At 47.6% G+C, this 24,982-nt stretch overlaps 1 protein-coding gene across 4 annotated transcripts in view; it reads left to right on the top strand.

Moving 5' to 3' along the window:
- RAB22A (RAB22A, member RAS oncogene family) overlaps positions 1 to 22,684 on the top strand; it is a 56,714-nt gene extending 34,030 nt beyond the window's left edge. The window contains exons 3-8 of one of the 4 annotated variants that reach the window (XM_027046740.2): positions 28 to 109; positions 9,984 to 10,055; positions 10,143 to 10,249; positions 10,884 to 10,993; positions 15,391 to 15,522; positions 20,729 to 22,684. In XM_027046740.2, the coding sequence (XP_026902541.1) occupies positions 28 to 109; positions 9,984 to 10,055; positions 10,143 to 10,249; positions 10,884 to 10,993; positions 15,391 to 15,488 (469 nt within the window). In that variant the 3' untranslated portion in view covers positions 15,489 to 15,522; positions 20,729 to 22,684. Of the gene's footprint in view, positions 1 to 27; positions 110 to 9,983; positions 10,056 to 10,142; positions 10,250 to 10,883; positions 10,994 to 15,390; positions 16,885 to 20,728 lie in introns of those variants that run through there. The other 3 variants (XM_027046739.2, XM_027046742.2, XM_027046743.2) reach the window with 3 other exon arrangements.
- The last annotated feature ends 2,298 nt before the right edge of the window (positions 22,685 to 24,982 follow it).

Here is a 24,982-nt window from a genome sequence, read left to right as displayed (position 1 = left end):
TCTGATCATTTAGGTCTCTCTTTATAGGGCATCTTTTATGACCAAGACTGTCCAGTACCAAAATGAGCTACACAAATTCCTAATCTGGGATACAGCTGGACAAGAACGAGTAAGTTGCCCTTTAATTTACTATGTGTTCTTCTGAGGCCCACAGTAAAGCTCCGACCAAACTGTCATTGTCCCCATCATTCCACGTCACTCACTTCTCTCCCGCACACCAGAGACGCATTTATTTCCATTTGCGTGGGCCAGCCTTTTTCTTTTCAATTAGAGCCACAAAGTCCACTGATGGAGAAAGTGATAATGGGCACTGAGGGCATTTTTATACTTTTTAGTGTCTCTGAGTAAATGCTGACTAACAGGCCTGATAAAATCCCACTCAGAACATTGTGTGTAATTTGGGGCTCCGTCCTCTAGCAAAGATATAAAAGAATTAGTGGTCGAAAGGGAGAGTTAAGCACATCTCATTTATAGCTGCCTTTTAAAAGCTAAAGAGGGAACTTTACAGCATATAAACTTTGAGGTTTAAGTGAAACGGATGAGCTAACACGGAGCTGAGCAATAGGTAGTTAATAAACGCCTGACGATAAAATTGTCCGAGATGGTTCTCTGCGTAAGGAAGAGCCTGAACCGGGGGTGGGGCCCGGGCCAGGGCATCCTGTGCAGAATGGGATTTCCTGAGGCCCACCCGTATCGGACTGGGGTGGGAAGGCAGGGAAGGGGACAGACACTTCTCTGCTGCCTCGTTTTCCCTCTGGGCTCCGTGTCTGATTTCCCTGTCGAGGGGCCTCTGGCAGCTACCCCATTATTCAGCTGCTGTTTAATTTTGTTTTCAAGCAGTACTATCAAAACAGAACATCTGATGGATGCACAGTGCTATCGTAAGCTCTTAAAAGGGTAGCAGAAGTAACCAGGAGAAATAGTCTGTCGTCACGGTCTTATCTAAGACGCCATAGATACCGCGTACGCTAACAGATCTGACAAGAGTCGTCACAGACAAATGGAGGAAGACAAAACAAGCCATTACTGTTGTCCTAGACGTAGACACCATACATTTGTACAGATTTCACGTCTTAAGTTGGCTCTGTTTGGTTTCTTCTGTCGTTTTCTTGTTTGTTTTTTTTAACGCTGGATGTCGTGCCCTGTGTCCAATTACTCATCTGAGATATGTCTGCCTCATCTCCCACTCCCCACTCCTACTCTGTTTGTGTTGTGCATCTAGAATGGAGCAGTTAGGACAGCTAGACCTTTGCTAACCATCACTCTCCCAGCCTTCACAAGCGTGGCTTCCCGTAGCCTTTGTGAATGTATCTGTAGACACAGCCCTGGCGTCTGTCCCATTAGCCAAGAATGCCTGTGGCTCTTCGTACCAATAATATATGTACCTTTCACTGAATCCCCAAGTTCCAATTACCCCCTCCCATATATTTGATGATCCAGCAAAACCCTCATCATAAAGAATCATGCTAGAATATAGATTCCATTATACTTTGAATCAGAGCCTGTCCTAGGATACACCATGATGTATAACATCTCTTTTTTCTAGAACATAAAAGAAGAATAACACAGCGCTTTACGCCTCTCCCTTACCGCTACCATAATAGCAGGTTCTTTTAAGTTTTGTAATTAGCTGGCTCGCCTGCCTCTTGTTGCCCCACTTGTGATTGATTCTGCGGCGGGGTAGTTGCTCCGGGATGCAAGTCTACCTCCCCCTGACCCGAAGCTGGGGGCTCGCTTAGGGGATGGGCGGCGGGCGGACGGGCAGGGCTGGGGAGACCCGCCCCGTGGAACCCCGTTCCGTGGAGACCGTCGGGAGAGGAACGCCAGCTACGGGGCAGGAGTGACATCCAAGCCAGCCAGGCCGCACGGGGTTTAAGAAAAGCAAAACATCTGACAGCCGACCACAGACGGTTGAAATGCTGTGAGCCTCCTACGAGACCCGTCCGTGGGCTCGCTCTGACTGCCAGCTTGTCCTGGGCGAGGCCTTTAGGACCTGAGTGTGCCACACTCGGCCAGACTCCATTTTCGTCACCTCCCCCCAGTTTAACTCTGGGACCAGGCTGCTTATGGTCCTCCACCATGCCATGTGGTCCCCTCCCCTCGTCCCTGTGCACTGTTGTTCCCTCGGCTCGGAATACCCTCCCTCCCACTTGAGCCTAGAAAGCTCATATCCAGCCTTCCAAACTCACCTCTGATGTCACCTCAAGGGGGGCTTTCCTAGCATCCCTGCTCTTCTCAGAGAAGTGACTGCATTGCCGCCTGCCCCCGTTGCTCACGCCCGAGTCTGGAAGTCGCCTTGGACGCGTCCTTCCTCAGCTGCCCTCACATTTTGCTCATCCCGCGTGCCGGGCAGCTGTGTCTTCTGAATGTGCGTCACATACAGTCACCTCCCTCCACCTCTCCTGCCAGCGCTCCGCTCTCAGCCACCTGTGACTCACAGAGGGTCCCTGTAGCCTTTTAACTGGTCCCCTGCTTCCCCCTTCCCAGCCTGCCACCCTGTGTCACTTCTCCTCACAGGACCTGGAGGGATCTTCTGAAAACAGGAGTCAGACACTACTCTCTTCCATCAGTGGCTTCCCACTGCTTCTCTCACAATAGCCAAGGCCTAAATGGCGGCCGACAAAGTCCTGCACGGCCTGCCCTGCCTTCTAGCCCCGGTGCCCCTCCTGGCTCATCCACCCTCTCACCCGCCGAGTTCCAGCCCACTAGCCTCCACTCAGTTCCTCAAATGCCCCAGGGCCCTTGCCTCTCAGGCCTTAGGTACATCCCTCCTTCTGCTCTCTTCCTCTGCTCAGAGCATGGCCCGCCGGCCCAGCCTGTTAGGCTCAGGTTCAATGACACGCCCTGGAGTTTTCCCTAACCCCCCTGTACCGAAGCAGGACCCCAGTGCGTGCTCCACCACTGTCCCCTGTTCATTTTCCTGAGGACCCTCATTACAAGTTGCAGTTAGATGACCTGTCTACTGAGCTTGATTGACAAGAGCTGGAACCAGTGTCCTTTCACTGCCCTGTTCCCGTGGCCTAGCATAGTGCCTGACAAAGCACTGATGATCAGACGTTGGTTGAACCGATCAGTGAAGGAACTCTTCAGAGTATTTCCTTGTGTCCCACACGGTCTTTGATTGCCCCCATCCACGGGATTGTCGATTTCCTCACTTGTGTCTTCTGTTAGACTGTGAGCTCCTAGTGGGCAGAGACTGTATTCACGTCTGTGCTCTCAGCCCCTGGCACACAGTATTGATGTCAGTGGACTTAGGTCATTTGACTGCCAGCCCTATCTTTGCACAGATGAGAAGGACAGATCCTCTGCCTACTGTTACCATGTGAGTATTGCATGCCTCAAATTATAAAGTTCTGGTATTTGCGTACGTATTGTTCAGTTCTCTACAGTAGTAACGTACATCATGGAACCAAAGGGCGTCATAAAATGAGAATCCTTTCTGATGAACCGACCGTTCAGACATCCTCCCCATTGGACCCTCGCATCTGTTGCTGTCTATGGTTTTGGCAGGTGGATTGTCTTTCTGATGGTCCGGTTGCAATTGATTTGCAAATTGATTTCATTACATCAACGAAAGTGATTTTGGAGAACTTAACAAATGTCATGCAAAGCCATTGACAGTAGGGATCTTGTTAAATGATGAGGAAAATACCGATAAGGATGATGATGTAAGTGTTTCAGAAGATAATGATTTGTGGACCAAAGAGTTGAGCAGCCTAGGAAAAGCTGATGGAGTCCTCAGATATTTTTGCGAAAATTTCCTTTTTATGACAGGATAGGAGAGTCAAGCATGAAATGAAAGACAGACATCGTATTGTGCTAGCATATTGTTTCATCAGGAGAATCACAAGTCCTCAATCAACTTCGATGCAGTGTTCATTCAGGAAACTAGCTCGTGCTTGCGATGATAAACCCAATGTTTTCCCTAGCATCACATGAAATGAAACTTGTTTTCATAATTTAAATTTATTTTCTCAAGAGAGTGCCTTTGTCAGATCTTTGTGTCACTATTTGCTATCCTAAGTGAATTCATTTGAAGTGACCGCCCTCCACCAGTCATCCTTCACTAACAAGGACGTCAGCGGTGGCATGGAGGCAGAGCCAGCAGCACGCACGCAAGCTCCACAGATCCCATAAATACCCCAGAAATGGAGAAACATTTCAGATACTTTTGCCAAGAAAGCTTCTGAACCACAATCTAATAGATGCTGTGTCCAGTCCTTAGATTTATGACTCTGAATCTTAATGTGGATTCTCCTGATGACCGTTCCCAGAGGTCAGAGCGCCAGGAAGGCACAAAGTCTGTTACTGTCCTGTTTTAAAATCGGGAAAACGTGTAGTAGCTGAGTATCATGCTAGAGCTGGGGTTGACACTCTGGCTTGTCAACCAATGCAGCCTGCTGCCTGTTTCTAGAAGTAAAGTTGTATTGATATACAACCGTACTTTTTTGTTTATGTAGTCTATAGCTACTTTCAGTAGATTTCTTTAGTAGTAGAGTTGAGTAGTTGTGACAGAGATCAAATGACCCACAAAGCCCAAAATCTTGACTACGTGGTCTTTTCCAGAAAAAGTTTTGCCAACCTTGATCCAGAGACAGATTTAGAGCAGAGATGTGCAGATGTCCTCTGAGTGTCTTTTTAAACCACCACTTTCTTTCTTTACATCAAAAGGTCATGGAAAGAGTTTCAGTGTCCATAACGGCAGAGTGGCTTCTAAGGGACTAACCCTCCCAGAGACAACAATTATATACAAACTCTGGACAAAACATTAAAAAACAATTCTGAAGGCACTGCCGAAAGTAGTCTTTTGGGGACTACAGAAGGGATGGCCATGGTGAGGCTCATGTTTTTTTGTAGCTTTTCCCCAGAGGCCACTCTCCAGACCACGCAGCACAAGGTAGCTAGGACTCACACAGAAAGCCCTGGTTTTTAGCTTGTGGTATTTGAGGACAGAGTTTGATGCTGCTAGAGACTCTGGGGAAAGGGGGCGCAAATCCCAGAAAAGGTGGACCCAACAAGGAAGCAACCTCTAAAATCCGCTCATGAATTCCCCTCAAGCCTCCATTTGACCCCCAGTTGCAAATGCACAGGGGAGACGCTAAGGAACTGGACAGAAAAACAACAGCTAGAGCGGTGACAAGGCTGAGCAGAGATTCGGCCCCTGCTCATCACAGGAGAAGCAGAGTCCGGAGGTGGAGTCCAGTCCTGCCGTATTGGAGAGGAGTGCCAGCACGACACCCTGGGCTTCCGCTGGAACCTCGGAAGGGCCGGGCCTTGCAGGTGAGACCACGTCCCAGACCACAAGTAGGCCCAAGTAGGCCCTCCCTCGCCACGTGTAAAACCAACGTCAGGCGAGTGTGCGGTATTTTAACACTCTTCAGACGGGCTAATAGAAGTCAGATAGTTTAAATATGTTCAAAGACTTCAAGGAAAAGTAGTCTTACTGACTTAACTACACATGGGGACCCTCGCACAGAAAGGAAACTAAGGATCAGACCGACAGAAATGCTGAAGCTGAAAAGCTGCAGTGCCTACGATAGAAACTCCCCTGCACGGGTGGCAAACAGGGTAGCCAGTCAGAACAGAGAAAGAGCAGGAAATCCGAACACTGTCTCCGTACTGCTGGGACAGATCCACACAACCTGATTTGTGCAACTAGAGACCCAGCAGTGGTGAAGAGACAGGGGAAACAAGGAGAAGATCCTCCCAAGAGAATTTCCCAGATTTGGCGAAACACATCATCAACTCACAGATCCAGGAAGTTCCGGCAGACCTGTCAGTACAAAGAAACCACAGAGACTGCTGAAAACCGGAGTCAAAGAGGGTCACCTCGAAAGCATCAGGGACAGTAGACACACTGCAAGGAACAGCAGTGCGCGGGGGCCCCGGCTTGTCACCAAGACAGCGGCGGCTGGAAGACAGTGGGATGAGGTATCTTGAGAGGGCTGAGAGCAGAAAGATGTCCGTCTGCCAGAATCCTCTCTCAAATATGAAGTCAAAGGAATGACCTTTGTAGACGAACAAGAACAGAGAAGACTCAGCCGCAGCCCCAGAGAGTCTGTCTGGCCAGACGGACGCACCGCCGGGTGGCAACTCGTCCCCGTGAGAATGGCTGCCGGAAAGGGTAAAGAGGAAAGTCTGTCTTTTGTTTTCTTATTTACTGGCTATGAATGTAAACATCCTAACGTTGGATCGTATGGCTTCTAGTACACGTGGACTTTGAATATTTGACAGCACAGAGACCAATGGGATTTAAAAAATTAGACTCTTGCAAGGTCCTGATATTTTATGCGAGGTGGTGCATTTTAAACTCTTAAATAGACAGAAAAAAAGCGTGTATTGTAGTCACAAGAGCCACCACTTAAAAATACAAGAAGGTGTGTGGGACGCCCGGGTGGCTCAGTTGGTTGAGCGTCCGACTTCGGCTCAGGTCACGATCCCACAGTTCGTGGGTTCGAGCCCCGCGTCGGGCTCTGTGCTGACAGCTCGGAGCCTGGAGCCTGTTTGGGATTCTGTCTCCTTCTCTCTCTGCCCCTCCCCACTTGTGCTCTGTCTCTCAAAAAGAAATAAATGTAAAAAAAAAAAATTTTTTTTTTTTTTAAATACAAGAAGGTGTAGCTAAAAGGCTAGTGGGCAAATTAAGATGTTAAAATTGAGTGCTAAAAATAGTGAAAAAAAGGGGATGAAAGGAAAAACAGGATTGTGTTTTTAATGAAATAAATCTAAAACCAATAGCAAAATGGGAGACCTTCTAACCAGCACATAGTTCAAGCCTGGTTTTTGATGCAATCTGATAACGTCTGCCTTTTAAACAGAATATTCAGTTCCTTTACCTTTAATGTACTTACTGATGTAAGAAGATTACCTTCACTGTTAAAACATAGCTTGAAAATAAGAGAATGGAAAAGCCTATTCTGTGTAAATCATAAGCAAAAGGAAATTATTGTGGTTACATCGCCATCAACAAATACCAATGAAATAGACTTGAAGACAAGAGTGATTATCAGGAATAAAGAAGGGGTGTGATAAGAGGGGCGTTAAAGAACTTTCTGTATGGATAGAAATATTTTATATCTTGCTTGGTGTTTGCATGGATGTTGTATGTATACACATACACGTTGGTTGTTTTATCAAAACTTAAGATCTTTTATCTAACTTAAGATCTTTGCATTTCTCTACATGAATTTTACCCTTACAAATTTAAAAAGAAAACCAAAAACCCAACAACTTTATAAAGGTTGTTGCCAGTATCATACATCAAAAGTGAAAGCTAAGGGACACCTGGGTGGCTCAGTCAGTTGAGTGTCCAACTTCGGTTCAGGTCATGATCCCACAGTTCGTGGGTTCAAGCCCTGAGTTGGGCTCTTGTGCTGATGGCTCAGAGCTTGGAGCCTGCTTCGGATTCTGTGTCTTCCTATCTCTCTGCCCCTCCCAGGCTCGCTTTGTCTGTGTCTCTCAAAAATAAATAAACATTAAAAAAATTTTTTTTCTCTTAAAAACGAAAGCTAAAATTATATATCCGATAAGGGGTTAATACCCAAAATATTTAAAGAACTTAACACAGTTCAGCATCCAGAAAACAGCAACAGATAATCTGATTTTAAAATGGGCAGAGGAACTGAATAGACATTTTTCCAAAGAAGACACACAGGTGCTCAACAGACACATAGGAAGATGCTCAACATCACCAGTCACCAGGGAAACACAAATCAAAACCACAAAGAGATACCATCTCACAGCTGTCAGCATGGCTAGTCTCTAAAAACACAAGAAACAACAAGTGCTGGTGAGGATGTGGAGAAAAGGGAGCCCTCGTGCCCTGTTGGTGGGAATGCAAACTAGTGCAGCCACTGTGGAAAACAGGATGGGGCTTCATCAAACAGTAAAACTAGAACTACCATATGATCCAGTAGTTCCACTACTAAGTATTTAACCAAAGACAATGAAAGCATTAATTCAAAGAGATGGATATACCCCTTGTTTATTGCAGCATTATTTACAGTAGCCAAGATATGGAAGCAACCTATGTGTCCGTTGATAGACAAACAGATACAGAGATGTGGTGTGTGTGTGTGTGTGTGTGTGTGTGTGTGTGTGTGTGTACACACACACACACACACACACACAACAATAGAATACTTCTCAGCCATTAAAAAAAATGAGATCTTGCCGTCTGCAACAATATGGACGGAGCTAGAGAGTATAATGCTAAGGAAATAAGTCAGAGAAAGACAAACACTATATGATTTCACTTACATGTGGAATCTAAAAAAAAAGCAGAAACAGATCCATAAATACAGAGAACAAACTGGTGATTGCGGGAGGGAAGCAGGGTGGGGAGGTGGGCAAAATGGGCGAAGGGGAGCGGGAGGGCCAGGCCTCCAGCCGCGGAATGAAGAAGTCGCGAGGAGGGCAGGAGCAGCAGCAGAAGTCGATCAGTGGTGCTGTAGTTGCAGTGACAGACTGGCAGCCGTCCTGACCAGGGGCACAGCACAACGCATAAACTTGTCAGGTCCCCTGCCGTACACCTGGAACTAGCAGAGCGTTGTGCATCCGCTGTGTGTGACAGCAGTGGACGGATGACCGAAGGCACAAAGGGAAGAAGGGACTGGAAAGGGAAGCTAACGCGTCACCCGCTGTGCCGCCTCACCCTGTGGAAGCCCGTCCACAGTCTTTTCCGTCCGGTAATGTAGCTTCCTACTCCGTAGTGCTTTCTTCCTTACCATCTTCTGTTCTTTTCTCACACAAACTGAACCTGTTTGTTTGGAAATCATCAGGGTTTCACCCCAGAGGCAGAGATCTTTCTCACAAAGCGTAGTGACACTTCATACGTACGGCTGTGCCGTCTGGCACTCAGCTGGTCACGTCACCTCATCCTGAAACCGTTCTCGATTCATTTGCTCCCCGATTCGTGCTCACCGACAGCCTGCCAGGCACCAGGCTCCAGAGATGAGATGGTAGACTGAGCAGACGTGCTCTCCCCTCACCGAGCTTGCACTCGTAGTTTCACTTTCTCGTACGAAACTCAAATTAACTTAAAAGTTTAAAAGCCAAAGGTTAAGCTCATTGGAAAAGAAGTTGCAAAATCGGTAATTCTGCATGTGAATTGTACCGTATGCCAGATACTCCCCTGTGACGACGGTTCCTACCTGTATTTGGGGGTCAGCCACCAGAACAGAGAACAGTGGTATCACATCAGCCGTAGGTGGGCTCAGCTTTCAAAGTCGGGGTCTACAGTGAAGCTCGGCTGTAGGTAAACGTCACGTCCACTGAGCAAGATGCCCAGCAAGCAGCGTCCCGTTTTCCACTTGCCGTCTCTCGCGCTCCTCGGGAGAGGTGGCCGCTGAGGGGGCCCTGCGGTTATCCGGGTCGGGGCCGGGGTGCGAGGGGTGGGGAGGGGCCACACAGGACAGTGAGATCCACGTAAACGGAATGAGATTTGCGCCCGCATTTGGGAACTGCCACGTGCGCAGAGAGATCAGACGAGCAAGCTACAAAGTCCCCCGAGTAGCGAATGCAAACGCGGACGCGTTTCTGTAGTACGATCAGCATTTAGATTACAGGGTTATCTTTACGACACCCAAACGCAGCCACTTCTCTGGAGAACGATTCACGGCATTATTTTTATCTCCGTGATAGTTTTGGAAGCCAAAGTGTAAAGGACTATTGAACAAATGAATTCGGGGATTATAACACGGAGTTCAATTAAGAAGCGTTTTTAGCTGAAACGATTGTTTATAGCACCATATTTAATTCCTATAAAACTGTATTCTAAACTGTCTTCTGCGAGACGTTCAGTGTTACGTTAAAGGTTTTTTGCCTTTGGTAATTACCGGGTCATCTGCTCTAACGCATCACGTCATCTTCTTTGGCTTGAGAGAAAGATTACCTTCTGTGCAGGGATAATGGGCCTAAAAGTCACATAAAAAACATCTTTAACCCGCTTTCCCAATTTTGTTGTTTCTTCCCCCCCTTCTCCGCAGTTCCGTGCCTTAGCACCCATGTACTACCGAGGGTCGGCTGCAGCTATAATTGTTTATGATATCACAAAAGAAGTAAGACTTTGCATTTTCCTTAGACTGTTCCGAAACCCCCGTTTTGGCTGCTTAGCCCTCCAGCCGCTTTCCTTTCTTGTGTTCCAGGAGACATTTTCAACATTAAAGAACTGGGTGAGGGAGCTCCGGCAGCATGGCCCGCCCAATATTGTGGTTGCCATAGCAGGAAATAAGTGTGATCTTATCGACGTCAGGTAAGTTATTAGAACGGGAGATTACGGTGCTGATTATGTGTTCCTTTTCTTCCTGAGCAATATCCAATATAAGAATCTTCTTTTATTTTATCTCTGACATTGAAAAATTCCTTTTGGTTCAGTTGAAGTCCTGAAGTTTCCAACAAAAATTAAGAGTTCAGACATTTGGGGGTGATTAGATTACAGAGAGAGAGAGAGAGAGAGAGAGAGAGAGAGAGAGAGACGGGTGTGTGCTTTATTTAAGCACTGGTGACATCATACTTGACGTTATCTGAGGTTAGTCTAGCCCCCACCCTGTTCCCATGACACAGGGTACTTGAATAGGGGAAAACATGTATACCTTAAGGAAGGCACATTTATTGGCAATTTCTCTGGACTACTTCCGTGATTCCCAAAGCGAGGACTTTCCTTTGGGGGGTGGGGGGAGGGAAACCCCCCCCCCTTGCCATTCTGTGACCATTCTATCAGATAGCTGGATTGCTCGTACTGCTGGGTTCTGTTTTGTTTTGTTCTGTGGAACCATATAAGTGGTGTAATTGGGAGGACCATGTTTTCAGGGCTCAGTCACTAGCCGTTCATGACATCCTTTGTCATCACAAATCTGGTTAATTACCGGGTAATTGTTGCCTTCCAGAGAAGTCATGGAGAGAGACGCGAAGGACTACGCCGACTCCATCCATGCGATTTTTGTGGAGACCAGCGCGAAAAACGCAATAAACATAAATGAACTCTTTATAGAAATTAGTGAGTATCTCTGTGCCTTGTGGGTTTCCTCTGTGCAGAGCAACTTAATACAGAATTACATGGCTGGGGAGAATTCCCTCCGTACATAGAATAGTCTGGTCTCTGACATTGTTCTCAGTGGCACGAGATTGGAGAATGTAAGAGTGGTGGCTGGGTTTCAGCTCGTGTTCTCATTGCTGGAGAGCCCCTGCCTGATGACTGCAACCCTTCTCAAAAGAATGTTGCTGCCGAATAAATAATGCTCAGGGCCTTGAGGTCCTGGAAGCTGTCATCTTGCGCTCTCTCTAAATGTGTTTCAATTAGCCATCCAGAGTCATCGACGGTGAACAAAACAATAAAGGGAAGTGAAATTCAAGTGTGATTCCACTGTAAGAAAACCCTCAAAAATTAATACCAGGAGAGTAAAAAGTAAGACCTCCCCTTCCCATCCCTCCCCCTTCCCTTTCCAGAAGTGTTAATATGATGCTGCTAGATGGAAGGAGGCTGCCACATACCTTGGGGACCCTCTACAGATTGTATCTATGTTTATTCATTTCATTCAAATTCATCAAAATATTTATTGAGAACCGTTCCTGGCTCGGGGGAGACGGCGGTGAACAAGACAGGCGTGGCCCTGCTCTCCTGAAGCGCACTTTCTGCTTCGACAGGCAGGCAGTGAGCACAAATATGAGTAAGATCCCTCCCAGTGATCTGCAGTGATGGGAAACGGTAGTGTGGGATGAAGTGAAGGCGTGTCCGCTGGTGGTCAGGGAGGGCCTCCCCGAGGAGGTGAGACTGGACGGGTCAAGCTCCGCAGGGACCTGGGGTTCACGTTAGCCGGACGCGTCAGACTTGCAGGTGACCGGGAGAAGGCTGACGGGGCACGGTGAACTTACCCGTCCAGATCCGTCGACGGTGTGAGGTCAGAGGTCACTGAGGCCGGAAGGGCACTTGGCCATCGTGTAGAGGAGGGAGTGGGGAGTGCAGCACCCAGCACGGCCAGGCAGGGATGGGCCCCCAGCCCTGGGACGCAGAAGCCACAGACAGCCCCCGCGACCCCGACAGCTGGCGTGTGGGGCCCCGCGCCAGCAGGTGGGGTCACACTGGCATGTAGGCCCCTGGTTGCCCAGTTGCTGGGGTGGTTTTTATCTTTATTCTTCGATGGTTTTAGTTGGCTCAGGGTCTGGGTTTTATGTGATACGTCCCATTGTTTAGACTGGGCCACCGATTCAAGCGTCGTCACAGTACCGTGCGAGAGTCCTCGGAGTCCTTTCAGAGTATTGCCGAGGCCATCTGCCACCACAGAGGGCCACTGGCCCGCTGATCTCCAGCCCCACGTCCAGTCCCTTCACTTCAGCATTTGAAGTCACGACGTGTAGTGCCTTCCTGGACTGTAAATAGCAGTTACCCAAATACACACTTGAAAGGCAGCATGAGGCCAGTCAGGAATTTTTCAGTTCAGGCGGAAACATCCAAGAGTGTGCTGGTGGGAGCGTGCCAGAATCGTTGCCATTTTTTTTGGCGTGTTCTTCAGTAGTATTAAGAACAAAGGTAGTGAATGATGCCAACAGTGACAACTCTTAAATAAAACCTAGCACGTACGTGCTCATTTTCACTGTGAAAAATAAAAAAATCTATGTTCCCAAAGATCAGAAAAATTTAGAGAGACGTAAATTGAGTTTATTGTTTACCGGGTGTAGTAAAACGCATCAGCGCAGTGCCTGGCATGCGGACTTTTTACTGAAGCATAATACGCGGCCAGGAGGGCGCTTAGAATTACGGAGCTCAAGGAATTTTCAGAGTGAGTATTCTCCTGTAATCAGGACTGAGATCAAGACCCGCCAGCACCCCAGGAGCTCCCGCGTGCCCTTCCTGTCCTTCCTGTCCCCACCCAGGGAACTGCTGTCCTGACCGCTAGCTCTTCAGATTGGTTTTGCCTATTTTTGTACTTTTTTTTTTTTTTTAAACCTACCGTATTTACTCTTTTGCGTCTGGCTTCTTTAGTTCTACTTTACATTTGTCAGATCCACCCGGATCGTCGCCGGACTCGCTCTCGTTACCGTAGAGTGTGTGCATGTGCGTGTGGAGAAGGGGGTGACATCCACGGTGTAGTCACCCGTTCTGTTGATGGGGGTTTGAGTAGATGTTTGCAGCTCAGAGCTATTGCCGGTGGTACCGTGAGCATTCCGCTCCGTGTCCAGGGTGCACCCTCTGTGCACGCTTGTTTGTCAGGTCTGTTTGGACCCAGAAGAACGATCACTGAGTCGCGGGGTGTGCAGGTGCCCCGTAGGAATTTGCTGCCAGACGGTCTCCAAAGCGGTTACACCAGCGGACACTCGGGCTGGTGGCCACATCCGCTCTGTGGGTCTTGATCTGCAGTTACGACCTGCAGTTGATGACGTTGAGCCCCTTTCTCCATATTTATTTACATTTATGTGAACAGATCTGGATATCCTCTTTTGTGAACCTTTGCCCGTTTTCCTGTTGGGCTACCTGCCTTTTTCTTAACTATGTTTATCATTTATTTTGGATATGAGGCTGTCGTTGATCACGTGTACTGGTGCCTTGACTTTCATTTGTGAAGCGAATGTTTTGGTGAGCTGGGGTTTTTGATATAGTATATTAATATGTAATATATTAGTAATACCTTATATTGTGATATATGATAATACCTAATATAATATATTATATTATAAACCTTCACATAATCCGGTTTATCCTTATTTCCCTTTACGGTTAGCACTTTCTGGCTCCTACTTAAGAGATCATGGTCTGTTCCCAAGTCATGAAGATGTTCTCCTCTGCTTTCTTCTAAGACTGTTTCAGAGATGGCAGCACCAGCTGCATTTCCACGATCCGTTTATTGGAAACGTGTAACAAGAAGCTTCAGTAAAGCTTTTAAATAAATTTGCAGTTTATTCACAGCCGTGTCTACAGGCATCTGAATAGTCGCTGTAGGACGCTCTGGGGGACACTTTCCAGTGTAGACACCACGTCGTGTACTGCCCACCTGAATTTGCGGGCCGCTCAGCCTGCTGGAGGCTCCAGGCTTGGCGACCAAGGCCCTGAGAGTGGCAGGTTCCACCTCAGCCTCGTTCGTGCAGAAAGATGCACGTATCCATTCATTCCACGCTTTCAAAATACCTCCGTTCCTGGTAGTGTGCTCAATAGACCCCAGAAACAACGATGGAGAGACAGGACCTTTTGCCTCGCACAGCGTAGGGTCTGATTCAAGGAACCTAGTTCCGTAAGCAAACAAGTAACGTGCTTCTGGCTCCTGACTGACTTTAGGGTCGGAGGTGTTGGAGAGATCTGGGAAGTGGGAGGGCCTCAGGAAGGCCTCCGTGCACGGACGCAACTCTTGCGTTCCCGTCTGGGTAGGTGGATGGCGATTTAAGGTTTCTCCTGAAATTGACATTATGCTTCACGGAGCAGTAAAGTGAAACCTGTTCATTCTCATGCATTGTTGGTAGGAGGATAAAGTGGCACAGCCTCTTCAGAGAGCAATTTGGTGGCATCTGTCCAAATTTAAAGTGCACGTCCTTCTTGCATTTGTGCTAGATAGACACTGGGAATGTGGTGTAGGTGTCAGATGAATACCCAGGGGCAGAATAGCGTGACCCGGTTCTTCCCCTCCTGTTAATTTATCTTCCGCGTCGGTTCACAGAGATATTCTTTACACTGTTGTTAATACCGTCGCAGTGTTGGAAACAAACTAAATATCCATCGACAGGGGAGTGGTTAAATAAATTCCGGTGCCTCCATGCAGTGCAGTAGCTCGGAGCCGTGAAAAACCGTGGTGTGGTAGAACAGCCCCCAAAATACGTTCAGCGGAAGCAGCAACGTGGACAACCGCGCACGTGGCTGCCCCTCTCGGGGCCGAAGGAGGGGGACAGCTAGAGGTGTGGGTGCACACCTGTCTCTGGACGGTGGCTCTGCCCCGAGGCAGAGGGACAGGCATGTTCTGATGGTGGAATTTTGTGTACCGGGGTGCGTACGTTCCCTGCTTATTAAAACGTTTGTCAACAAGTAATTTCTTTCTGATTAAAAACGGTTTTGCTAAATGCAGCGTTGATATCCTCGTGTGGACCCCTGCACAGAAACAGGACATGAGTGGAAAAACCACGGTCATCTGATAAAAGTCTGAACCTTAGTTAGCGATGTGCCAGCATGGGATTCTTCATCGTCACAAGTGGTCCGTGGGAATGGGAGATGTTAACACACCCCGGGTGAAGGATGTGCGACAGCTGTCTACGATTATCTTTGCAGCTTTTCTATAAATCGAAAATTGAAAATCTGTGAAATCCTTTTTACTTTAGTGAAACCTGTCAAGCTGCATGTGCACAATCGTTGCGTCTGGGAACCAACCGATTGGAAAATTAAAGCTCGTTCCCTTCCCTCCTCTCCTCTCTGTCTAGGTCGAAGAATTCCGTCCGCCGACGCCAGCCCACCATCTGGCGGGAAGGGCTTCAAGCTCCGGAGACAGCCTTCCGAGCCGCAGCGAAGCTGCTGCTGACCGAGCCTCGGCCTCCGGACTGGGTGATGATGAAGTAGGTGGTCCAGAGAGTTAACAGGAGGGCTGGGGGCCCTGCTGGCAGGTTTCGCCTCGCCGGTTTAGGGTCTTCTTCGTGCAAAAAGGATTCAGAGAAATTGGCCAGTTCCGCTTCCTCTTTGGAGACTGCAGCAGTACCATTTCAGTCTGCGGACCTCCATCCCGTAGAGTCTGCTGTGCAAAGGAAGGGACTGTATCACTTGACCTTGCGGAAAAGGAACATGTAATTGTATGGATGGCAGGATCAAACTGTTGAGTAGTTTTGTAATCAAGGTTTTATGTAACATTTGTAAAGGGAAAATTAGCACTTTTGTGGTTCTCGAGGGAAAAAAGACCTTGTGGAGATTGTAATTTCCTTGGCGTCCCGTTACCGCTGCTACGGGGAGTCGTAGCATTTAAGATGTGGTAGGTGAGGTAAGCGGAGGGATGGCAATTATCATATGAAGCTAGATAGAATGGGTTATTTATAGGCCCGATGGAAATGACTCCCCCCCATCTCAAAAGCACTTTTCCTTGAAGACTTTAGCCCGTGACGCATCCAGTAAATCAATACAGCCCCAACAGGTGCACGGCTCACCCGAGGCTGGCATTCCGGCCTTGTCCTGTACGTGTCACAAAATACATTACTGGCACCTTTTTAAATACGCTCTCGCGATCAAGATGGCGGTGGCGGAGAAGGTGCCTGGAATGAACCAAACTGCATACGTTGGAACTGACTAGCAGTGGTTTTAAAAAGAGGAAGAAGAGAGAGCGCAAAGCGGTGTAAACGGTGGGGAAGCCAGTTCTCTGTTGCTCAGCATATGTAAAGTTGTAGTCTATATTTATGAGACCATTGCTTAAAGATTATAAATTATGTAAATACATGAATAAACTCTATGTTTCCTCCAGCACTCCATTTCATCTTGCACCCCGTGTCTTCGTGTGCCCGCCCACTTTTCAGCCCGTCCACAGGAGACTCTGAAGCACGTTCATGTCGTGCGAGGGCACAGAGCGCTTGGCTCTCGGTCTTTAAAGATGTCTCTGCCTCACCTTCCACGCACCCCTCCCTTCCACCCCCCATCTGGAAATCACAATAAAGACATATGCCACTCTGACAAGCCTGACTAGCCCTTCCTAGCCTCGGGGTGAAAGATTAAGCTCCGCGTTCCCGTCATTTCACCTGGTCTGGGCGATCAGTTTCTTGTAGCATTTACAGCGACCCCAGACAAGTGTTTTAAGGGAGCTTTCCTTGTTAACAATTCAGCTTATCTTTCTGTTTCCTTTATTCCCCTGCCTCTGTTAGTGGTTAACACTCTTTCCCTCAGGGAGCCTAATGAGGTTTTTAATATAATCTAAAAATAAAGCACTGAAGTGAAGTTGGTGACAATTTGCTCCTGGTCTAATTTGGCACCCTTCCAACCTGAGCATTGTAAGGGAAGGAAATTTACAAGATTAAATAGGAAATGAAACAGCTTGAATTTCAAACTAAATTGTGTTTTCAGAGCTATCCTTAAACTGAACAGTTGAAACTTTTAAAAATAATTGTTATTTCCCTGTGCTCCCCCCCACTTGATAGGGGTAGATTTTAATGGGAAAATTATAACGCAGATTAAGTAAAAAACGATTCCCTTTTCCCTGGTGGATATCTTAAGCATTTGAAATTATTTATTCTCTTCCTGAAATCATATGGAAGGAATGTGGCTAGGGAAAATTCTAGCGTTGTGTTTAAAATACGTGTGGACTCTGCCCTCCCAGCCTCTTGCTTCCTTCCCACCGTGCAGTTAGCTCTGAGGGAAAAACACACGGTTCTAAGCGTGGGCTCCTAACACCTGAAGTGGGCGGGCAGGGGACGGTGACCTTTATTTCCTATATATCCAGATGGGGCAGGACATCTGGCTCATGCCCTGGTATGTCCCTGACATCCCCACTGCTGGGCCTCTCTCTCCGCGAAGGCCAACAAAATAGAAACAAAGGTTGCTTGACTCCTAACTTTGAGGCGATGCACGCGTGGCCCTTTTTTGGCTTCTTCCGCCAAAAGATGCTGCAAGTCTGTGACCTGCACATTTTTTTCCTCCAGACCTGTCGGTGATTTCACGGTGCCTGGGTGCACAGGGGAAGGCGGTCCCGTGCCTCTTACCGGCGAGGCGCTGGGAGGCGCCCCTCCCTGTTGTGTCCTTGGCTGCATGTGGCCCAAAGAGGGCCAGCTTCTCAGCCCCCCACAGCTGCTTTCTCTTCATGACTTCTCATGCGCCTCCCCGTTGTCGAAGGCATTTCTGTCGGGTTGCAGCCACGCGTTTTATCCAGAGAATGGATGATGTGGGGTGCCCAAGTGGCTCAGTTGGTTAGGCTCCTGACTCTTGATTTCGGCTCGCGTCACGATCTCACAGTTCATGGGTTCGAGCCCCGCGTCGGGCTCCATGCTGACAGTGCCTCCTTCCTTCCTCCTCGTTTCCGTCAGACCGTCTCGGGAGGGGACGAGACCCTGCCCCTCCCGTGGTTGTCACCTTCCTGCTCAGCAGCAGATTCTTATCTGAGATCCGTGTGGTCCATACCCCATGAAAACAGGGGGCAAATGTTTCCATTTGTTTTGTTTGCTTGTGTGATACAAAAGAGGAATGTTAGAGGCAGAAGTGGTGTTTTGTTTTGAACACACTTTGGATTAACGACCTGACCAAGCAATGATCTGATACACATTTGGTACATTCTCTGTTGTTCCGTCTTAGGAGGAAAAACACTAGATTTCAAAGGAATTGAGACACAGCCCATCTCTAAAAATCTTCTTTTTGGTTCTCTTCTGACAAAGGGCCATTTGAAAAAACTTTGGGGACTGGAAGGAGAAAAGGCACTAATTAGCTGCAAGGGTGTATCGATTCCTCTCAGAGAAATTGAAATGAGCTCTTTTGCAGGTGTCCAGTCCCAGGAACCATCGGTCTCCAGAACTCTCCTTTCACACAAGTGTTTTTCTGATTCTATGATAACTAATTAGCCATCATTTGATGATTAAAAGAACATAAAGTAAGAGTATGATTAAGCGTCCTTCATTTTAAACTCTCTGTAAGAAGTGATTAGGGAGAAGTACCTATTGGAAGCCCTTCTGGTTCCAAATGAAACCTCCATCACCTGCTTTTCAGCCGCAGGCAGCCCGAGTGCTACGCGCGGCAACTGAAAGATTTAGTTCTTTGAAAATAACACACTCCTTGTTGCCCATCTGCGATTTTGTTGGAAGCGGACGCCTCCCGTATCTGGAGGATCGAGCCGTTTGTATTAGAGGCTTGACCTCCCCCCGGCCCCGCCTCTGTGTGGGCTGGTGCCCTTCTCGAGGTGATCAATTCTCATTATTTTTAAATATATTAAAAAGGGAAAGAAGACCGCATTTAATCTGAGAACTTCTAAGTCTTGTATTTTCTTTTTTTCTGTTCTCAAGAAGGAAAACAGGTCTAGGAGACCTTCTAAATTAAACTCTGGGAGATAAAGTAACGCAAATGTCCTTTAGGTAGCTTGCGTGGCTTTCCTGGAGATGTCAGACCGAAATATCTGTACTTTCACGGCACTGTGTACAAACGGCCAGGTCGGATTCAGGTTACACGGCACTAATTGGCAAGTTAGCCTCAGAGCTTGGAAAGCCATTTGTTCGTGGTCCTAGGCACCTGTTACCTTCTGCTGGCGAGATGCTAAAGATCTATAAACTCTTGTAAGCGTTTTTTTCCCCTCGTTTGTTTCTGGTTGGGTTTTTTTTTTTTTTTCTTCTTTCCTTTTTTTTCTTTTTTTTCCAGAGCACACTGAGAACATGCTTCATGGCCCCTTGGTCATGTAAGATATAGGAGCCTGGTATGTTATACATGACAAATGGGCCCTCACACATTCACGTCTTTGCAAGAACCGGTATGAGTACTGAGAGAAGCCTTTCCTTCTGGGGAAAAGTTACTGAAAGCCCTGGGATATCTACTAGGCACCTGCTTTAGAAGGTTGTGGGGGGGGGGGGGCAGACAGCCCACAAACTCAGGCTGGCTCTCTCCTCTTTTTTTTTTTTTTTTAATGTTGATTTATTTTTGAGAGAGAGAGACAGAGCGTGAGCAGAAGAGAGGGAGACACAGAATCCAAAGCAGGTTCCAGGCTCCGAGCTGTCGTCAAAGAGCCCGACGCGGAGCTCGAACCCACGAACCGTGAGATAATGACCTGAGCCCAAGTCGGACGCTCAACCGATTGAGCCACCCAGGCGCCCCTGGCTCTCGCCTCTAAACTCTGTAGTCTGTAAATGTTCCTCCGACCTCTATAATGATGCAAGTTAAAGGCAGCAGTAAGCTAGATGGTGTGAGCTTGTGGAAAATCTCCCTCGTTGAAATTTGTTTCAGAGGGACTAGGAGCATGACTTCTGTTTGCTCTTTGACTTCAGGAGTTCCTCTACCTCTTAACGGTTCCGGTGTGTTTTAAAGGAAGCAATGGAAGGGACCTTTAAGGATCAAGCTATTACTGTGTACCTGCCTTCAGTTAGCTTGGTGCATCAAAAGTTCAATAGCGATGCAAGGTAATGTTTAGGAGACTTATTTTAACCCCTGTGGTGCTATTATAAAAATAGTCCAAGCAACAGATTTATCCGAGAGCTATGCATTATACTGCGTAGTTTTAGAAAAAGGGCGTGGGGTGGAAATTCAGCTGAGGAGTGGAAGAAATGACCTCTGCCAGTTCTCCTGGACAGCAGAGTTACTTGTCTTGACTTCTAGGAATAGAAATCCAGGCAATTTGATGATCTGATTTGCAAAAAAAACATTAACAGCATTCTGGGGGCATTCGTCCTGTTTTGTGTGCAAATGAAAGTCTCTAAAATATTAGAAGGGTGTTACATTTTTCAGGAGCCTCTACTTTTTCAATCTAAGAGAATGATAAGAGAGACCTCGTGCGATGAAGTTTCATTAGACGTAATGAAGAAAGTAAATAAATAAAACAGAATCCCCATATTTCTCAGTCTGTCCTTCAGAATTCTCTGAGTATACAGGAAAATGATTTACTTTCCAAATCTAGAAGGACTTCCAGTCGGCATAGATCAACTTTAATTTGATGGTCTGTGCCATCAGAAATAACTAATATCTGTGTTCTTTCCTTTTAGAGTGTAATCAATTACAGATGCTAGAATATTTTTGGCTTCAAAACAAAAGGGCTCCGAAGTTTAATAAAAAGCAAAATTTTAACCCTTCCATCTTCTCCTTTTATTGCATTGAATAGTTTAGATGGTGAGATGAGGATGTGTCATCAGTGGACACTGGAATGAAAACCACGGAGTCTGAAGGGATTTAACAACAGCAAAAGCGTTTATTGCTAGTTCATTTTCAAATGTGTATGGTGCCCCGTACCTCATCAACATGCTTCGTAAATGAAACAGACAAAATTCGGGGTGGCTTTCCATGCACGGGAATCCAAGGGCCCAGAATTCAGCTAATGAACAGGAAAGGTAGTAATGATTTTTTTGAAAAAGCCCTCTTTCACTGGCAGTCTTGAACTGCAGATCTTCGTGTTCCCCTTAATCACGCAGCAGAAACAAAACATGCTGGTCTTCGTGCCACTTCTTGATTCAGGAACTTGTCCTTGTTTCTGGAAGCGAATTGTTTAAGGCAGCAGTTTGAAGGAGCTCTGTCCAAACAGCATACTGTGCACAAGGCCGATCATCTTCACTCGGAACCGAAATTGTCCAGGAAACTCGCGCATCCCGTGTCGGGTTGTAGAAAAGCGGTGCCCGCCTCCTTCGCCAGGGCGAGTCCGAGCCCACTGGCTCCCCAGGCTGGCCACGTGGCAGGCGGCACACCCACCCCCACTCTGGAACACTGTTGGGCGGGCATTTCGCTCTGGGGCCTCGTTCTAGTACCATTTGGGCTTGATCACGTTTCTCATCGAGTTTGTGCTTGAACGGTCTGTTTTAGCCCCTGAAACATTTTGAAAACAAGGCTGAAGTTTGTGTGCCTCTGCTGACTTCGCATATGAGGCCGTTACGCAGTTGATGGAACTTTGTGTTCGTGCGGGCCACGCACGTGATGTCAGGGTGCCTGGTCGATCGGACGCAGGCGGTGGAGTTATCGGCAGGTGGCCAGTCGGAGCAACTGACAGGTGGCTCCATGTTTAAACCATTTGTTGTCTTGTGTAGACAGAGCTGTATTGCCCCGGAAAAGATTTTTCTTTTTTTACTCTCCTCCAGCTCAGTCTTTCCATCATTTCACTTGATGAGTCATTCACATATTTGTCAATCATGCCTCTGACCTTCTTAAGAATTGATGTCTTGCCTTCTCTGTGATCGAAACAGACTTCTTGCCTTACGTCTCTTCTTCTCACTTGGCGGTGGGCTCTCCCTTAAGGACGCACGGCACCGGCCGCCTCCTTAGTGCACGTGGTGCCCTTCGCGGGGCTGCCTGGCGGTGGGCTGCGCCTACCACGTCCAGCGGGCGCTGGCGGAAATCGCGAAGGCTGGATAATTCTAGGCGAGGGGCTCCCATGCTTCCAGAGAGGGGATGGGCAGCACCGGTGGACGGTGGCAACACGAGTGAGTGGCACGATGGGTTTTGGAGTCGGTGATGAGATGGTTGGTCAGAGCGCTGCGTAATTTGTGACAGGGCGTTCGGGAAAGTGTGTAGAAACACATGTCTAAAGTCTTGAAGAGAAACAGCTGTGGAGATGAGCCTCGACTTTTAAAAACGAACAAAAAAATAAACAAAGAGAAGCTGTGCTGTCGTACCAGCAACTCTCGTTTCTCCTAAGAATGTCATGCCTTTTCAAGACCCGATGCAAGGAGTAAGATATTTGTGCCTTTGTATACTAGCATCTATTATGAAAACACACACACACACACACACACACACAATTAAGTTGCTTACAACTTAGACTGCTTTGTAGCACTATAAACAGCCTGCATTTATAGCCGTGGCTTCACCGCATGACACATCGCTTGATTGCCCGTGATGCAATACTGTCGGGGGGATAGCCAAGCTCGTACGGACGTCGAAGACTTTATTTTTGCAGTGTATACCTTGGGCTGGACCTAAGTCTACATGTGAACCGTATGATGTCTGTATCGTTTGTAGACGCTGACAAAAGAAAGCCAGATCTTTTGATTTTTTTCTTGTTGTTGTGAGATTTTTCTTTCTCTACGTAATGCTGGTAGAAGGCAGTTTGCGAGCAGTGGTAGGTTTGGCATACTTTTATTGTTTATAGCGCGTAACATGCTAAATCACTCCCAAGTTTGCTGCATTGTAAGAAGGGTGTAAACATTTTGTTAATAAAATGCTGTGTTTACAAATGCGTGTACTTGCCTTTCAAATGCTTTGGTCTCTCTTTGTGGCAGTACTGAGCACGTGCCTTTCTTAGCCACGTACCCTGAAACGGTTTGAAAACTGTTTTGGAAAAGTGCCCAGGCTTTGCCAGCTGCCGCCCCCCCGCCCCGGCTGGTGAGCAGCAAGGCGGTTGTGTCACTGCTCCGGCCTCCCGGCCCCCTGCGGCGCCCTCTCCGTGCCCTTGCTCCATGACCTTCCACTGAAGGTGGAAGTGAGGCCGGGGCAGGGCTGCTGGGGCCACACCCGCATCTGCTAAGTGAGGAAGCGCTTCGCACCGTCCCCCGTCCTCCGCGGGGTCTCATCCAAGGTGCCGTTCCGTTCTGGCGTCGGCTGGAACCCTGGAGTCCCTCGGTGCCCTTCTTCGCCTACACGAGCGCAGCCCCACCTGCTCGTTCTCTTTTCCACCTCCCTCGCACAGAAGTACCTTTGTCCACCCTCTACGATTGTGTAGACCGCACTGACAGGTTCAGTGCGGGCACCAGAGAGGACTCTAGACGGACAGACCTGGGTTTGAGTCTCAGCCAGCCCCTTTCTAGGCTGTGGGGCCCTGGAGAAAGCTCTCAACCTCTCTGAGTTCCGTTCCCTTCATCTGTAAAACGGGAAGCTGACACTTGGGGACGATACCTACGGGGCTGGCGTTCAGCGCAGCGTTAACAGAGAGTAAGCACTCTTCGTATAATCTGTTGTGTGTTTTTTTTTAAATATATTTGACCCTACAACTTTTTTCTAAATTGTTTATTTTTGAGAAAGAGAGCGTGGGGGAGGGACAGGGAGAAAGGGGGACAGAGGATCCGAAGTAGGCTCCGCACTGACAGCAGAGAGCCCGACGCGGGGCTCAAACTCACGAACCACCGGATCACGACCTCAGCCAAAGGCAGACGCTCGACCGACTGAGCCACCCGGGCCCCCCTAATTTGTTTTTAAAAGCCGTCTCCCTGGTCATCTTTATCTGATTCAGTTTAAAAACCTATTTGTCATTAGCTTGTTGGTTTTTTTGCGTTTTTTTTCTGAAGTAGAACATGTACAGAAAATGCCATAAATACTGGGGAAGCCTCGTTACATTTTCACAAAGGAGACACCCTCGTAACCACTGCTCAGATCGAAAAGCACATCATCCATAACCCAGAAGGCCCCGCGTGTGCCTCCTTCCAGTCGCTATCCTGTTTTCTAACCTCGCAGGTCACTTTGGCCTGGTTTTGAGCTTCATGTGCACACCTGTGGTTCCGGTCTGGCTTTCATTCAACACGGCGTGTACTGCTCATGTTTGTTCTCACAGCTGCTTACTCTTCCGTCGTGTGAGTAAACTGCCGATTGATCCGTTCTGCGCTCGCGGGTGCTGGATCGTTTCAGATGTTTGCCGTTCTGAGCGTTCCACAACAAACATCCTTACACGTGTCTTCGGCGTCTTCTTAAAAAAAAGAAGAAGAAATTTTTTAAAAAGTGAACCAAAAAATGGGAGGAAATGTTGGCTACATATACAGAAGAATGGATTACTATCTTTAGTTTACTAAGAGTGTCTATAAAGCAAGAAGCACGCCCCTCAAAAAAGGAAATGATCCACATTTGAAAACCCCAGACAGGTTCCATAGAAGAATTCCTAAGTCAACAAGGAATAGTAGCGCTGCAACCTTGTTTATTACGTATGGAGAAGAACGTAAACAAACTGTCACAGACGAATTAGTGGGAAGTTGCCCAGTATACAGTTGAGTGAAAACAGCTATGCGTGTGGAGTCCGACTCTGTTTATATAAAACAACTCACACCCTTGCACATGCCTTCACGATACGTGCATGCTTTTAAAATGCACAGATGCGTCCTCCAAGCTGTTAGCAGGCACTGTCTCTGAGCAAAGAGGCTTGGATGACAAAGTCACCTTTTATTCTCTCCGTGCTTTATATACGCTCGCGTGCTTTTTTACATTTCTTTACTGGGTGTGCGCGTGTGGGTTTTTTCTTATTAAAACCAAGCAAAACTTCAGGAATTCCTGCACCCTATGGCTGTCTCAGATCCCGAATGAAAACGGGCTGAATAGATAGATGGAAGTGACCTGCGTCCTATGCTTCCTTTTTAAAACACACCTCTCCCCTTCGAACCCTCGTGCCCAGTAGGTGAGACTGCAATCAGGTGCTGCCGCTCCGGAAAGCGGGGGGCGTGGGGGGGCTCCTCA

This window comes from Acinonyx jubatus, chromosome A3 (assembly GCF_027475565.1).
Source record: "Acinonyx jubatus isolate Ajub_Pintada_27869175 chromosome A3, VMU_Ajub_asm_v1.0, whole genome shotgun sequence".
Lineage (NCBI taxonomy): Eukaryota > Metazoa > Chordata > Mammalia > Carnivora > Felidae > Acinonyx > Acinonyx jubatus.
This window is presented reverse-complemented; position numbering and strand designations above follow the sequence as displayed.